This window comes from Neolamprologus brichardi, chromosome 18 (genome assembly GCF_056152115.1).
Source record: "Neolamprologus brichardi isolate AB-2024 chromosome 18, ASM5615211v1, whole genome shotgun sequence".
NCBI classification, from domain to species: domain Eukaryota; kingdom Metazoa; phylum Chordata; class Actinopteri; order Cichliformes; family Cichlidae; genus Neolamprologus; species Neolamprologus brichardi.
This window is the reverse complement of record NC_142121.1, coordinates 32,283,631-32,299,932: the sequence shown is the minus strand read 5'-3', so window position 1 is coordinate 32,299,932 and position 16,302 is coordinate 32,283,631. Positions and strand designations below refer to the sequence as shown.

General features: G+C 44.3%; 1 protein-coding gene across 1 annotated transcript in view; it reads right to left on the bottom strand.

The window, feature by feature from the left end:
* The window catches only part of zswim5 (zinc finger, SWIM-type containing 5), a 63,376-nt gene that overhangs the window by 14,156 nt on the left and 32,918 nt on the right, over positions 1 to 16,302 (bottom strand). Inside the window, exons 2-4 of the mRNA XM_006802748.2 lie at positions 4,294 to 4,481; positions 3,031 to 3,199; positions 1,494 to 1,642 (exon numbers count right to left, since the gene is read on the bottom strand). Of these exons, the coding sequence (XP_006802811.1) occupies positions 1,494 to 1,642; positions 3,031 to 3,199; positions 4,294 to 4,481 (506 nt within the window). The remainder of the gene's footprint in view (positions 1 to 1,493; positions 1,643 to 3,030; positions 3,200 to 4,293; positions 4,482 to 16,302) is intronic.

Here is a 16,302-nt window from a genome sequence, read left to right as displayed (position 1 = left end):
ATGTGTGCGAATGTCGGATAGAAAGCACTTGCATATTAGAAGCACAGAAAAAAGTGCTTGTGTGAATAGGTGTGTATGTGTGAATGAGGCAAGTTGCATAAAGTGCTTTGAGTGCTCATTAGAGTAGAAAAGCACTATATAAGAATCAGTCCATTTACCATTTCAGATGACATCATATCCCCCCCCCCCCCCCCCCCCCCCCCACCTCGAATTTGAAATTCGAACTAATACAAAAGACAGAACATGGCTTTTGGCGATTCATGATGCGTGTATTCTACAAAACATTCTGAATACCAATTAAAACCAAATAAAAGAAACAGTTTGGCCCTGAAATTGAGAACTTGGCCTTATCAGGATGTGTTAAGTGGGCTTGTTTCAGTCAGGAAAGAGAAAGCATAGAAAACATCTGCACCGACTCATATTTAACCACAATTGGAAAGCTGTTCAGGCCTAATTGAGAAAATTAAGATACTGTCAAGCAGATATTAAAAGGTTATTCTCAGGAGTTGCAGGCAACTCTATTCAACTCCTTGAATAGAACATTTTTACATACTTACAAACCACTAGAAACTAAATGCCAGATATCAGATTTCAGGGTGATGATGAAAATTAGTTCATGTCTTTGTTACTTTTAGGGATTGTAATTCATTACTATCGTCAAGTTGTTTTACAAGCCGACAAGCCTTCACATGATCCCAGTGAGATGGCTGACAGGGACTAGAAAGAGAGAACGTTTTTCTCCCATATTGGCTTATCTTCATTGGTTTCCTGTTAAATCCACAACCAAATTTATTCTTCGAGTGCAGGCTTAGTTATGGTTCCTAGGATATTTAAAAGTAAAATTGGAGGCAGAGCCTACACCTTCAGTGAATCCAGCCCTCAGTTTGGATTCTGGAGACAGACACAGTCTTAAATTTTAAGTTCAGGCTTAAAACGTTCCTTTTTGATCAAACTTAGTGATGCCTGGACCAGGTGACCTTGAACCCTTCCTTAGTTATGCTGCAATAGGCTTCCCAGAGTGTTTCTTCTTCACTCTGTGTTTACACACACATTCAATCATTTGTTCTTATATCTGTGGTCTCTTCCACAGTGTGTCCTTTGTCCTGACTCCATCCCCTCAACCCCTAACTGGTCAAGGCAGATGGCTGCCCCTCCCTGAATGGAGTTTTTCCTTCCCACTGTCGCTAAATGCATTCTCATAGGAGTTGTTGGGGTTTTCTCTGGTGACACATTTCAAAACTGAATTAACTGCCGCACACTTTTTTATTTTTAGCGATTGCCCACATTTATGTAGGTGTGGATAAATTGCTGTCAAATTCTCTGCTATGTTCACCATCTTCTAGCCAGCTGTTATGGTAGCAGTGGGCAGATTTCCACTATGTTTGCAGAGAAACGTATTATTCATGTAGTTATTTTCCTGCTTAGATTTGCCAAAACAGAGGAAACAAATAAATGTTCAGAACGATGCAGAGGAAGGGAGCAGTGACACGAACCTTAGCGAACATGGAGTTGAGCTGTTTCCCAGAGCCGTAGTAACCTCCCTGCGACAGAAACTGCTTGACTTGCTCCCTGACTTGATCTTCATCCAGATGCCAGCAGTTATCATCATCAATGCTGGCGCCTGCAGTTGGGTCCGGGGCACCTGAGAGCGCACAGACACACAACACACACAAATAAATGACAGGGCCAGTGAATCCTACAGTGGCTGCAATACATGCACACAGCAACAATACAAAAAGAGAGCACATGGATTCTAACAAAAGCCCTGAATTCATATGAAAACTTCATTCCTTCCTGTCTTCAATCCACACCCCGGTAAGAAAAAGATAAACAGACAGTGACCATGGGAAAGGGAGTTTACTTAAAGACAGCCTCAGCTGCAACAACACCATTTTCTTAGCTCAGTAAAAACACACTACATCTCAAATGTAATCCCTCAGTGCTGAAGGATAGTTGGAAATTATTATCCTGAAATAAAGTTGAATTCCCTGAATCTTGGCACTGATCCTCTCTGCTCTCAAGCCTCTTTGTTTAACATTTAACTTGCAGCACCCCTACACGACACCTAAGAAATGCTTCTTGTGTTTGCTTTTCCCGAGTGCATGATTAACCAAACTTTATTTTTCCTCTGTGTGTGTCTGACTGATACCACAGGGAATTTTGGAGGGGGGGGGGGGGGGGGGGGGGGAGCTTTGATCTAGCAGGAAGTGAGCTGTGGAAAGCCCAGAGATGCATTTCCAACTGGCTGGAAGAACACCGCGGCAAACAGCAACATTCCTCCATCAAAGCCAGACTCACGCCTGGGATCAACTGAACTTCAACCCCCATGATCCCCCTTGTCAAACACAGGAAGCACAGCGCGGGGCTTCCTGGACGACGGAGCTGGAGTGTGTCAACATTTAGCGGGCAGGATGAAATAGAGAAGGAGATAAAGAGGTTTGTGTGGCGAAAGGATGTGTAGAGTTTGTCGTTTCCCCGACGCGGAGCTGTTCTGGCTCTCCTCGTTTTTAATCTCCCTCTACTTTCTCCGGCCCTTTCATGTTTCCTTCTCCTTTCCGTCTCCTCTCTTCCATTTCCCAGAGTGCCATCGCTTCTGTCTCCTCCTCTCAATGTCCCTTTCCTCTTCACACATCTCTCCCTACGCTTTCTCCTGCATCCATTTCATCATTCGAGTCCCTTTTTCTGGGCTTCCTTCAACCTACCCCTGCCAGTGGGAGGAGGTAGCGACTGGAGAGTGGGAACAGAGAAATCAAACGAGCCATTTGAAGCCTGCCTTGCTGCTTCGCCGGAGTAATCAGGGGCTCTGACGTATGACAGCCTGTAGGCTGGCATGCAGCATGTTTCAAGTTGCAAGGCTTTTAAGTGTGGCCTGTTGCTGTGAAGATATCGCTGCAGAGGGATGGGCAGCACCTCCACAGAGCAAGAACTTTTTACGAATTAAGGAAAGAGCTGTAACTTTCCGAATGACTGTCAGGAATTTACGGCATTGAAAACCTGGCGTGGAATGTGGTTTGCGGTTTGTGCTCTCACCATGGACCTGGTTGATCTCAGAGTTGGAAGAGAGAATCTCATCGGCCAGTTTCTGAGCAGTGGGCAGCACCTCGGTGTGGTGGGCTGTGATCAGATACTGCACCAGCTTCTGTAGTTGATCTCTGTTCATCTGGAACAAAGTCTCTGAGATAGGCAGCCGTAGCTTCACCTGCAACAAACACAAGTGGGTGTCCAGTGTGTTAACTGCATGTTATTACTGTAAAGTCCCAGGTGGAAACATAATTTGGTCTTTGAGCTCATGAGACATGATTTATGCACCTTAAAATACGGTTATCCAGTTGTACTATGAATGTTCAGGGCAGTTTTTAATAAACTGAATTTAATTTGGTCCGTAGAACATATTAAAAAAGATGGATGAAGTGTTCTGAAGCCTCGGGATGTTTTAAAACCACATGTGACAAAAGAGGAGCAGGTCCGACTATGACACTTTGTTGGACTAAATGTTTTATTCAATATATAATCAAATTCAGTGATTGAAGCCATAAACTTACTAGGAAAGTGTTTAAAGAGATCATGTTTCTGAGGTGTTTGCACCCATTAAAAAAAAGAATACAGGTTTAAGATACTTTGGCACTGGCTTCACTTTTCAGACCTGGAAACTCTGTCCATCTTTTGCTCCGTCTATGATCTGGACACAAAGGTATGTAGAGCCACGTTGTATTAACTGTGGTGGATGTCTTATTGGATTTCTCAGTTATTTGCACAGTTATTTGCATAATATCACAGTGATGGGTGCTCGTGTTAAGCTTGGAAAAAAGTTTCAATTAATGTGTACAAATAATCCCGGTGAATCAAAAGCTTATCAGACAGTTTATTTTTCCAACTCTTGGCTCTGTATGATGTCAGAGAGAGAGTGGAATCCCTAATATGGTCATCACAGGCACATAAGCTCAGGCTGTGAGCAATGCAACTCTACCCAGCTGCGGCTCAAACCTTCTGCTTTTGTAGGGGAGCCAATCGGAACAAAGCTAGCCTAAAAGTATAATCGATACATTTTGACTGGTGAATGATGCAAAGCTACCCAAGTAGAGTCCAAATTTAAGAGCACAGAGCTGGAAATGTGCATAGAGCCACTTTGATTCATGGCACTACAGCCTCTACTGTGTTTTGGGTGATGTAACCAGCATTGATAAACATAAGAGAAACCATCACTGATCGTAGCACTAATGGAATGTGTGTGCATATTAAGTTAGGGAATGTTAACCCAATGGAAAGGAAGCATCACAAAGCTGTGGTTATTACCTGTTCGGGCTTGCGAATCCGATATAGTGAGAGCGCCACGACATGCGCGCAGTAGAATATGTCTCGGTTCCCACAGCCACAGGTGACAGAGGTGATCTTGCACCGGTCGAAGCTGATGGCTACCTTGTGGGTGACCTCCGGCTCAGACGATGTGGCGGGTTCGGTTACTGTGCCGCTGAGGTGAAATCCTGCAGGGACACAAAGAGGGACGATAGAGATGGGTGAGCTTTAAATGGTCTTACAAAAGTATGATAAAATGCAATCAGACTTTTTTTTGAGTAATTCAACTTCATTGCAACTTTTACACAGTTTAATTTTTAATTTATGTTTTATGTTAAAACATAAAGATGTAGAAGAAGGGAAAAAAAGGCAGGAGAAACTGTGGTAACCTGAGCCTCTACAAACACACAGAGTGAAGACTGAGTACAAAACACGCATCTTCATCAGGCTTCAACAGGACACTGAGCCATCTGATACTCAGGGTCTCTCTGTCCAAGGCTCAGTGCATCTGTGTGTGCGTGTGTAGTAGGAAGGTTGCTAGGGTGGGATCGTTTCCTGGCCCCACATACACACCCAGACCTACACCCACAGGATAACAAGGCAGTTGGCAAAATGAATGTCCACTTTGCATGGTTAATCTTTAGCCCTGACACACCAGGCCGACCATTTAGTGCTGGCCTCTGTTGTCGGCTGTCTGCAGATGAGCATTTCCTGTACTTTTTAAAAGGCATTTCAGGACTCGATATAACCAATTTCACAAACAAGTTTCAAACCTGCACTTAATTGAGTAGCATGAGGCTAAAAACAACTCCAGGCTCCATCTTTGGTCCTCTTCTGTTTAATATTTCAATGCTTAAACAAAGTCTTTTAAATACAACATAGCTGTTGCAAACATTTCCAAAGTCAGGAACTACAACCAGACTAATGTCAAGTGTTAGATGGAGATAAAGGTGGAGAAATTTGAGAGAAGAAAAGAGAATGGAGGAGGGGAAAGTATCTGGTCTGTCTGAGGTAAAGAGTATGTGTAAGTGTGTGTGTGTGTGTGTGCATGCACTTTGGATTAGTGCATGTCACAAACCATAGCCTACCGCTTCTTTTACACCTAGAAGTTCAAAAGGCAGAGACAAAAAACAAAACATAAAGGGGATGCCAAGCAAGCTAAGTGCAAAACAGTAGTATGGCTATTTTAGTCATGGTGGTTTATGTGGAAGGTACATAACTAAAACTCTGACACACCAACAAACATCGGTGCAAACACAAGGAAACACACACACACTTAAATTCTGGGGTGTGGGCCAGCATGGCGGAGTGGCCTAATAAGCTTGTTTTAAGCCATCCCCTGGCAAAAATCCCACAATAGGCTTTTCCAAACCAAATGCTGTGAGCACAAACACAAGGTAGCTCACAGACACGCACGCAAACACAGCCAGATCCAATCAACTGTAAACTGCTTTCACCAGACAAAGGAAGATGAGGAGCTACGAGAGAGCGAGTGAAGAGAGTGACGACGACACTGACGGCGCGTATCGTCTCGCCAACCAACTCACAAAACCGTCTGAACCAAAATGAAACTGGTCAACTCACCACATCCTCCAAATGTACAAGCTAACAGCCTTCTCTTTACGCCGAAATCTCAATCCACAGCCAAGCTGCTGACAAAGGACTACACATGTTAAACGCAGACACAAAGGCACAACACTTAATACTGCAAACCTCCCATGTTCAGAGGCCTTGAAACAAAAAACCGATGTAATCCTGTGCTGCCCTGCAGGTTCTATATAAATGTACATTCCAGGTAGATTACCTCAGAGTATGAAAAGTGTATAAGCGTACCAGTTACACTCAAAACTGTCAGAAAGAAAAAAGGCTGATGTTTCTGTCCATCTTTACTTGTCCTAAGTGCGTTTGCTGTCTTAATAATTTTCTTGAGCGGCCTATTTCCTGGTGTCTACTGTTACTGGACTGTATTTTCTCCTTTCAAGACTTGATCAGACTCTATATAACACGACATAGTCATTCCTGTTATATTTATTTGAAACTGTGATAAATTCTCTGGACAAATCCACATGGTGTGGGAAACAAAACAAAAGTGCAGGCGTATGCACAGACCCCATACTCACTGATGACACTAACTGCTAGTACTTACATCAGAGGTTTCTCTATGACAGATGGTCACGGTCATGTCGGAATAGGTTCAAACTTCACATTTTTGCCTTTGCCATCTTGCAGTTTTATAAGCAGATGTGCCAAATGCGGGGTGGATCTGACTGAGAAACTGAAGAAAAACTACAAGATGCTGAGCAGGCAGTCGCACTCCGCTCTATTTGACTCCAATAGGGCCTGTAAGTTACTAAATTAACAGCCTGCTGCACTCAATGAGACTTTGAAATGTCATTACTGACAGCCATTAGGAATAATGCAGGTTTGAAGCATTTCTGCATTGGCTTCACCTTTCAGACGCAGAACCTACATCCATCTTTGATATACAGTCCATGGTAGCAACACACTCGTGCCAAAGTAGCCCCCTGCGGTATGTGCAGTGCAGATCTACTTTCAATCTACATGTGGCCAAACCACTTGAACTACCCACATGCATATACCAACACACCCAGCAACCACCGAAGCCACGCTGATTAATCTGACACAGTGCCCTGGATGGCTACAAACCATTCAGCCTGCTTACTGCCTACTGACCAGTCTTAATATTGTCCACTAACCGACACACCGACCGATCTAAAAACTCTACATGACTGACCAAACTGTCCGCTGAGCCAAACGGGCCATCTGACGATGATAGGAAGGACAAGTGAGACACTGAGAACAGAGGGAAGAGCGAGGCTGATGCATCTGTCAGTGATAGACATGGAGAGTCCTCCAAACTGTTGAAATTTCTCCCTCCCGCTGAGTCCGTCTGTCCAACCAATCTTGGTGTCTTGCAGCGCAGTAATATTGTAAATGTCAGAAACGGCTTGCTATTCCTCCCCTTCGTCTCTATAATGGACATACCTGTAAAATCAATTTGCACTAATCATAGCTTAGTGTCAGGGAATCCAAATTTGATCTTCCAGTGCTGAAATCATCGCAGCGGAGCGCCAAAGACCAGGCAAAAATCAGGGGAGCGCATTTCTTAAAAGCATCGGGGGGGGGGGGGGGGGGGGGGGGGAGACATTTGGGGAGCCATCTTCCCCTCTGAGCTGTCTAAACAATGCCTTGTCAGTCATCACTGACTATTGCGCTTGTCTCTAAAAACTCTACTCTTTCAGATGAGGAGAGAAGTTTTGATGGCATGTGAGATTTGGTCTTTCCAAATCCGGGAGTGCCGCTCACTCCCCCGCCTTATTCTTTCTACGTCTGTCAGGTTAAAGCCTATTGTTACTCAGCCCTCTGGGATGATTGTGATGGTGACACTGCTGCTCTTTTCACTTTCAATCAAGTCTGAAATGGCTAACAAACAGGTCACAGTCTGTCTATCTGCCTCTTTATCTTTTGACAGTTTCTCTCGTCATTGTTAGGTTTAATTACCTGGCTAAGTTAGATACTTCTGGGGCCGTCGCACCTTGCTACGGCCATCGCAACAAAGTAGGTAAAACTCACGAGAGATTTTAACACTCTTGTGATTGGTGGATTGAATAAAGGAAAAGAATAAATCCCTAGCAGTCCTTCAGCAAATTAGAGCTCCTTAAGAAGTAATTGCTTCTAGTCAAGAGTCGAAAAATTAAACATGATAGTGTATAATAGCCAGGCAAATTTTAACTCAGTTTTTCTCAGTTTCCAAGCCTTTTATTTAAAGTATAAATGTGATCTGGGCAAAAAGACCACAGCAGTAAACTGGGAAATCATTTTCCAAACAATGTCATCACCATGAGGTTTAAGTACCCCTAACCCTAAGCTATTAAAATATGTGATTCCTGATTTCTCCCAGTCTTGGCAACAGGATTGAAATGAAAACAGTGAGTGACTCAAACCTTACATTAACCTGATATTTTTGCTTACAATTTAATGAAAGCAAAAGTTACATGTTCTGAATTTCCATGTATTTCTTCTTCAGTTGGAAACACCAAAGCTACATCTCAGCTGTAAATACCTCAGAAATCTTTCGCCCTAACTACACGTCAGGTTGACGCAGCCTGCAGCTACTTTGTGGCTGGCCTGTTCAGCACTGTCCAGTGCATGTCGGGATACTTTTTTTCAATGCAGTTTTTCAGTACATCAGTGAGAGAATAACAATCATCATCTCAGCATAAGGAAAAATATTAAACAATATGAGGACTCATGTGTCAAGGAGATCGCTGAAATTATCGAAATGAACGATAATATATTTTTAGCCCTGAAAAAGTGACCACAGCGCAGAGCGGAGATCCTGGAGGGCAAAAGTCCCAGCTGGCTGGTACTGCATATAAAACACTGGGACAAAACCACACTTTAATTAACAGATAAGACACCCGCTCGTGCATAAATGTGGGCAACGATGTCGGCCACTTCAGTAGGTTATGTCGTCAGATCTACAAAGATTCCCTGCAGAAATCTAAATCAGGCTGCAGAGTTGGGGTCATCGCTGATGATGACGACTCAGACCTCGGAGGGTGAAGCATTGCTTGGCGTACCCATTTTTACCCCAGTTGCTTTCACATATAGAATCCTTTGTGTGTGACACTGAGGGTGTCTTCAGCAGATGGGCATGCAACGATACTTGGTACAAAAACGCTCCATCAGACCGTCTGCAAGAACACACAAACACACGTAAACACGGTGAACAAAGCAACCTTTTCAGAGCCTGTCTGCTTTTGTTCTTAATGCCACACTGAGCAGAAAGATGAAACGGTGCAAACTACTCAGTGATATTCACAGAAGATATTGCTAATCTCTCTCACACTCGCGCGCTCTCTCACACTCGCGTGCGCGCACACACACACACACTTCATGCATGCTAGTTGTGAGCCTGGATCAGCAAAACAGATGAATTTCTAACAAGGTGAATCAGGAGTGTGATGTGTGTAAACTGGGAATGTTGCCAACTACAACGATCTGGCTGAATCCTCAGGGGGAAGAAGAAGAGAAAAAAAAACACCTCTGTGGATGTATATATGTGTGCGTGCCTGTTCTAATGTAGGTAGGCGCACTTGCCCCAAAACCCCACAGACACACACTCTACTACTGACATCTTTCATGCTTGGGAAAAAAAAAAGAAGAAAAAGAAAAAAAAAGTGTGTCTTGTCATTTGTGGTTATTAACACTTTGATTGCGGGCTGTGCTCGTCTAGAAGGGAAAGATGAAATATGATGAACTTAATATGAACTTAATTTGGATTACACACAATTCCATCACCATGTACAGCGTGTGTGTAAGACTTCAGAATTCATAGTGTTGGTTTGTTTATAGTGTGTAGGCAGAGTTTTAAAATGATTGCTGCGTAAGAAAAATAAAGCGTGAAGAGACTGGAGGGACCTCCATTGTACATCCTTCCATTATACTTGGAGACACCCTGTAGCTATTTATATATTATATGTATATATTTTACACACACACACACACACACACACACACACCACTGCGCCTTGCCTCCCTGTTATACACCATCTGTCACTTGATGACAACCCCACCCACAGAAACAAATCAGCCAATCAGGAGGCCAAGAGCTCCCTATGCTAGGCCATTAACCCTTAATCAGCTGGGTTTATGGAGCTGTGAGCCGAGCCAACGCGTACATGTACGCTCACACACAAGCACACTCTAGCCGTATTCAACCAAAAGCCTTGATTTAGATAGACGGAGAAAAAACCCCTCCCACCCCTCCCACCGCACTTTAAAGCTGTGGAGGAGACCATCCTTGATTCCATTCATCTTCTTTCCCCCAAAGCACTGTGCCGACACTACAAACACTTTAACAAATTTAGGGGGGCGGGGGGGATGGGGTGCAGTAATCCTGTGTGGGCGTCAAAATGAAGGCGCAGCATTTGGCAGAGTGATATTGATGGGTGGCTAACTAAAGGGAAATTCCCCCCCCCCCCCCCCCCCCCCCCCACAAAAACAAACAAAAAAACCAACAACCATTAGATGCCCTCCACTCCATATACTAACCACCACCACCATATCAAACAGCATGTCTCTGTGTGACTTAGTGAACAGACTCGTCTCAGACAGGAACAAGCAACGGTGGTCCTCGTACAGGAGCTTGCAGAAGGTGGAGAAATGTTTCAGTCATTCACGCTTACTCCGAGCTGTCGGAGGCTGCTGCAGAGCAAAAACACAGACTACCACTGGCAACAGCGATGCAAAAGAGCGGAGCTTCCACAGGATGAGAGACTCGCTTTTGCGGTACTTACAGAAAAAAAAACATTTACAGGAAAACTGGAAAGTAAATGTTCAAAAGCTCAGATATGGACGGCACCCTGCCACATTTGACCACCATTTATCACTAAAGCGCTTTTAACATAACTGCCTTGCGACAACATGCCATTTCATACGAGCATGAAGAAGCATGGATTAAAAGTTAGATAAAACATCCAGTAGTGTCAGAATTTAAAAACAGATCATTTTTAGAGCTTGAGCTTGCATTTCTAGTCTGTTCTTGTACCGATTCCTGCTGATGAGCATCAGCTTGGTTTAGTTAAGTAACCATCTTAACTATTGTTTTTTTTCCTTTTTTCTCTGCCACCCACAAACTCCTCGTCTCTTCATGCCAGCTGTCCTCTGCTGTCATTTCTCACTCTGCTTTCCAGTCACGGCTGCTATTTGCAACTTTTATCAGGAAACTGCATGTCAGCAGAAGTGTGCTCCGGAGAAGAAGAAGAAAAAAAAAATGCATGTTGGTGCCACCTTTCACCCCCTGTGCCATCTTACTTCCCCTTTTCCTAAAGTAGCCAGGATTCGTCCTCCTCCACCAGACAACACATCCCTCTCAGCCTGTGGCCCTCCCCATTTCCCATCTGTTCTGACAGCTCCAAGGTTAACACAGCTCCCCCCTCCTGCTCGTGCACACACACACACACACACGAAGATCTTTTCAACCTGCCATCTATCTTTGCGCAACACACACACACACACAGTGAGTACACGATCTTCCCCTCTGCCTATCAAACCATCCATCCATCATTCACGCATGCATCCTTCCATCCCTCCCTCCTGCAGTGTTTGCTGATGTGATAACAGCTGATTGATTCATTTGTGATTTCCCAGCAGCTCTGTCCCAAACACACACACGCACACACAGATACAAGCGTGCACACGCACAAACACGCACGAACCGCCGGGACTCATTTGTCATGATTACATTGAATTGATTCCCTGATTTGCTCCATTCTGTTGCAACTTGTGGGGGGAAGAGAGAAAGAGGAAGAAAGAAAAAGAAGTGGGAGAGAAAGGTTTAATCAAGTCCTTTTCAGCTGATGTGTCACTGTGAAAACAAACAGAAAAAAAAAACAGAAAAAAAACCTGCAGATCTGACAGAACAGATGAGGGTGGAAATCAGCTGACGAGTCCTCAACCCGACTGAGCATAGGGCAACAAAGACAGACGGAGGAAAAAAAATTGAGGAAGTGAAGAGAAGAAATTCAGGGGAAGGAGAGGTAGCACTTGGATTGCTCTGAAGGGACGAGCGTGTTCTGCAAAATACTTGCCGAAAAGAGATAAGGGCAGACAAAGACCGGTCACAACCATCAGAATGAGCAAGAACACATAAGGCAGAGCTTGCACGTGCTATTTTAGAGCCATCTTGACTGAGATAAAAGCTTGTGTGGATGGATGGCTGACATCCTTTGCTTGACGTGCGTGAAATTCAATCAAGGACTCGATTTGTCTACTTTGAAAGCAAGCTGAAGCGGTCCATTTCAAGACTCTAACACATTCCGCTTTTTAATGGAGAGTCATTTGGTTGATTCATAGCATTGTGAGCGACACTAGAACGAAGGTTACTTGGCGAGGAGAAACGCTATAAATGGTGCTTTCAGCTTTTCAGGAGGATACAGGACCAGAAACCTGAGAGCAGAAATGCACACATGTACACACACGCACACACAACCATTGTGGGGAAGACAAAGCTGAAGCTGTGTGGAGGTGAAGCAGAGTTAAAGGGCTTTAGTACAGTGTCATACGCTGCAGCATTCCCAGTTCACTCAAGGCTACATTAACAATAAGGAGGGCACATTTTTTTGTTGTGGCCTGTTGTTTGCACTGTTTCAGCATAGAGGCATTACTGTGCCGTGGCCTTGTCTTACAAAGGGCTGAGCAAAAGCAATTTATCACGCTGCAAACACTTAGAGAGTCAAGTCACTTGCTTGCATGTGGTGAAGCCTACAAATCTGGGTTAGAAGAAGCAACAGATCCTTCAAGTCCTGTAAGTTGGGGGGTGGGGCCTGCACCTCCCAACTCAGGATCGGACTCGTTTGTTCAGCATATCCCACAGATGCCTGATTGGATTGAGACTTGGGGAATTCGGAGGTCAAGTCAGCACCTCAAACTCATTGTTGTGCTTCTCAAACCATTGTCGAACCATTTCTGCTTTGTGGCAGGCGCATTAGCCTGCTGAAAGAGGCCACAGCCATCAGGGAGTACCGTTTCCATGAAAGGGTGTACATGGTCTGGAACAATGCTTAGGTAGCTGGTATATCTGTTCCTTCTTTGGACCACTTTTGATAGACACTGACCACTGCAGACCGGGAGCACCCCACAAGTGGAGATGCTCTGACCCAGTCGTCTTACCCTTACAATATGTCTTCTTGTCAAACTCGCTCAAATCCTTACACTTGCCTTGCATTTTCCTGCTTCTAACATCAACTTTGATAACAAAATGTTCACTTGCTCCCTAATACATCCCACCCACTAACAGGTGCCATAATGAAGTGGTCTTAATACTATGACTGATCGATGTGCATGCACCGAGAAGAGCTACAGACTCCGTAGAGGGACTAACCTGCAACACGAAGCATCGGCGTTGCAAGGATGCAAAGCAAATTTTCCCCTTACACAAGCGTCCCACAGCGCACTGGGCGTCATCTCATGTCTAAGACTTGCGTTGATTCCCACAGAAACTAAAGCACCCAAGTGTCACATCAGCCACTCAGAACTGAATATGTAAATGAGCTGCTCAGTGCAATCTAAAGTGGAGACGTGCCTAAAGGCTACAAAAAAAAATCAGTCAAACAGCCTCCTTCATATCTGTTCTGCTAGTAGCCACTTCCTGTGAAACCCATTGTACAGAAATTCAATTAATTCCACCTACTTCTAACACACACACACACACACACACACTTTACCATGTGTCTGAATTGAAATTGAACGATTTTCCCCTTTAAACCGAGATTTAAACCTATAGATTTAAACCTATAGATTTAAATCTGGGACTCTCCACCATTTGACCTTAGAACTGAAGAAGCTTCTCGGATGAGAGGTGAAACGTCTTCAAGCAACTTAAAGAAGTCCAGACGCTTTTCTTTGCAAGCTCCTTTGACTACGATGACCTGGATGACTGAGAACCTTCACAGACATAACTACAACGGTCTGCTCCCTTTTCTACTTGCTTTTCAAAACAAAGCCATGCACAATGGGACACACACACACACACACACACACACACACACACACACACACACACGTTAACTGTTACTGCACTGGATTCACCCTTTAGTTACCATTGACGTATACACATTCTGTATACTCGTGTACACATGCAGCACAGGTATGTTGGACTTATGATTTGGATGACATATACGGGCTACAGGCGTATAGTCAACCTTCGCCTGTAGCAAAATTTGTGAATACCCGTGTCATACTTTTAGGTAAATTCATAAAAATGTGTGCATCTACGTAAGCTACGCACGTAGTATTAATGCACACGCGTGCACATTTAAACAAGCACGGGTTTCCTGCTCGTGTTTACGTATGCAGAGGCCGTTCTCTGCGTCTCTCCCTCTGTTGCCCTTTTGTCTCTTCTTTCTCAGTCTCCCTGCGCACTTTGCCCTTTTCCTAAACCTGCTGTGGCCTTAGCCACGGTTTTTGTTTATTATGGCGGCATGCAAAGCAAAGGAACAACCATCTGCCATATGCATGCAGCGGCTGTCTTAGGAACAACAAGGGCTGGCATCACAATGCCTCTTTAGCTTGTGTGTGTGGTTGTGTGTGTGTGTGTATTTGTTCTTCATGCACAGTCTGCAGGGCAAGATAAGTATGCATTTAAGAGGCTTATATTTCATTTCAGGAACTGAAGGAGACAAAATGGCTCCATTCTGAGTTGGCGAACACAACACAAGGAACGGTGGGGTGGCAAAAGAAAAAAAAAAACAGAAAGGGAAAGAAAAAGCTTGCTGTGATGCCATTTGTGTATGCACACACAGAAGGAACAGAGGCACAAAGCCGAGCATTTGTAGCTAGCGCACAAACACAATTGAGCACAAAGCGGAACATTTCAAATACAAATCCAGCTTTATTAATCTGTGCGTTTTGTTTACTGTACAGTTAAAAAGCCAAAAGTGTGACGGGAGCTGCCAGATCGGCGTCTGAAGGCTGAGCAAAAGTAACTTTTAGAAGTGGTGAGTGTTGACCCAGGCTTGTCAAACACATGTCACGCTCTCATGGTGCTTCTGAAGCAAAGTGTGCTGGATACACAAGTGCACAAAATTAGCAAAAAAAACCCCCAAAAGCAAAAACTAAACACACACAGTATGAATAATTAAATACGTTTTTGATGCTTTGCATAGTACAGTACAGCACGTCAACAGCATTCAGGGCAAACGCTGCTGTGTTTCAGCTTTAATTCTGACAAAAACGGTGCAAAATCGCTCCGACTTTGAAGCCAGTCGTGTCAGATAATTTTAGATGTTAAGATTCAAAAAATCTGAATTTGGATCTGAGCAAGCCAAGGGGAAATAAAAGTGAGTGCTGCTGGTTTACTGGTTAATTCGGTTGCCCATTTACCATAGTAACAAGCTAGTCCCACTGAGGCTCCTATCCTAACAAAAGAAATTCAGACATGGACTCGGTTCAATCCCTGCTGGCGCTGTAGGTTTTCGCAAATCTGAAAATATATAGTCTCTGCAGTTATGTTTGGCTTCAACTTCTGCGAGAAGATTTTCTTCGGTTGTGTTGGAAAAAACGAACGATTTTGTCTCACACAAAAGGTCATGACATTTGTGGTTTTGTTGGACCATCTCCACATCTGAGTTTAGAAACCTTTCCACCCCCCTGATTAGCCTCCACCCCCGTGGAGCTGATCACTGCTCGCCATGCACAGCCATGCATGAAACATGAATAATGAAATATAATAATTAAAAAACAAAAAAAAAAGAAAAGAAAAACAGCTTGCAAGCCAGTATACAAGCTGAGGACTCACACACGTCCTTCTTCTCTTCATCTCTCTCTCTCTCTCACACACACACACACACACACACACACACACACACACACACGGGTGGGGGGGACTTCTGGTTGACTTCATCAAGCTCTCATCAAGCCAAGCCACCATATGGGGATGGGGCCCAAAACAGAGGGGAATTTGATTGTGTGTGTGTGCGTGTGTATTGCAGAGACCCCCCAGCCACCCACCCCTGCACTCATCCCCAAATACAACACAAAGGAAGCATGCATCACCAAATCAGGTTTGTCTTGCATGAATTATGACGCTACTGCTGCCCCATTAAGACTCCCCCTAGCGCGGACACAAACACACGGACACCCTGAAGGTGTGTTGAGCTACAACAGCTGAAACAAGACAAACAAGGAGGTCCAGACACACTGATTGCTACCTCCTCCTCCCCTTTCCATATTTCCATTTCCACAAAAGCATACACATGCACTTCTCCTAATTCCACTGTTATGTCTCCATTTCTGCTCCTTTAAGTTTTAGTCTCATGTCCCTCCCTGTTTTCTCTCTCCTTGTATCCAGCAAGCCAGCATGGCACCCCGAACATCCTGAGAATCCCAGCTCCCAGCGCCCCTTATCTGTCTTCTCCTGCCCACACCCACCACCACGTACCCGGGGCCTGCTTGCTGACGTAGGCAGACATTCACATACATTGA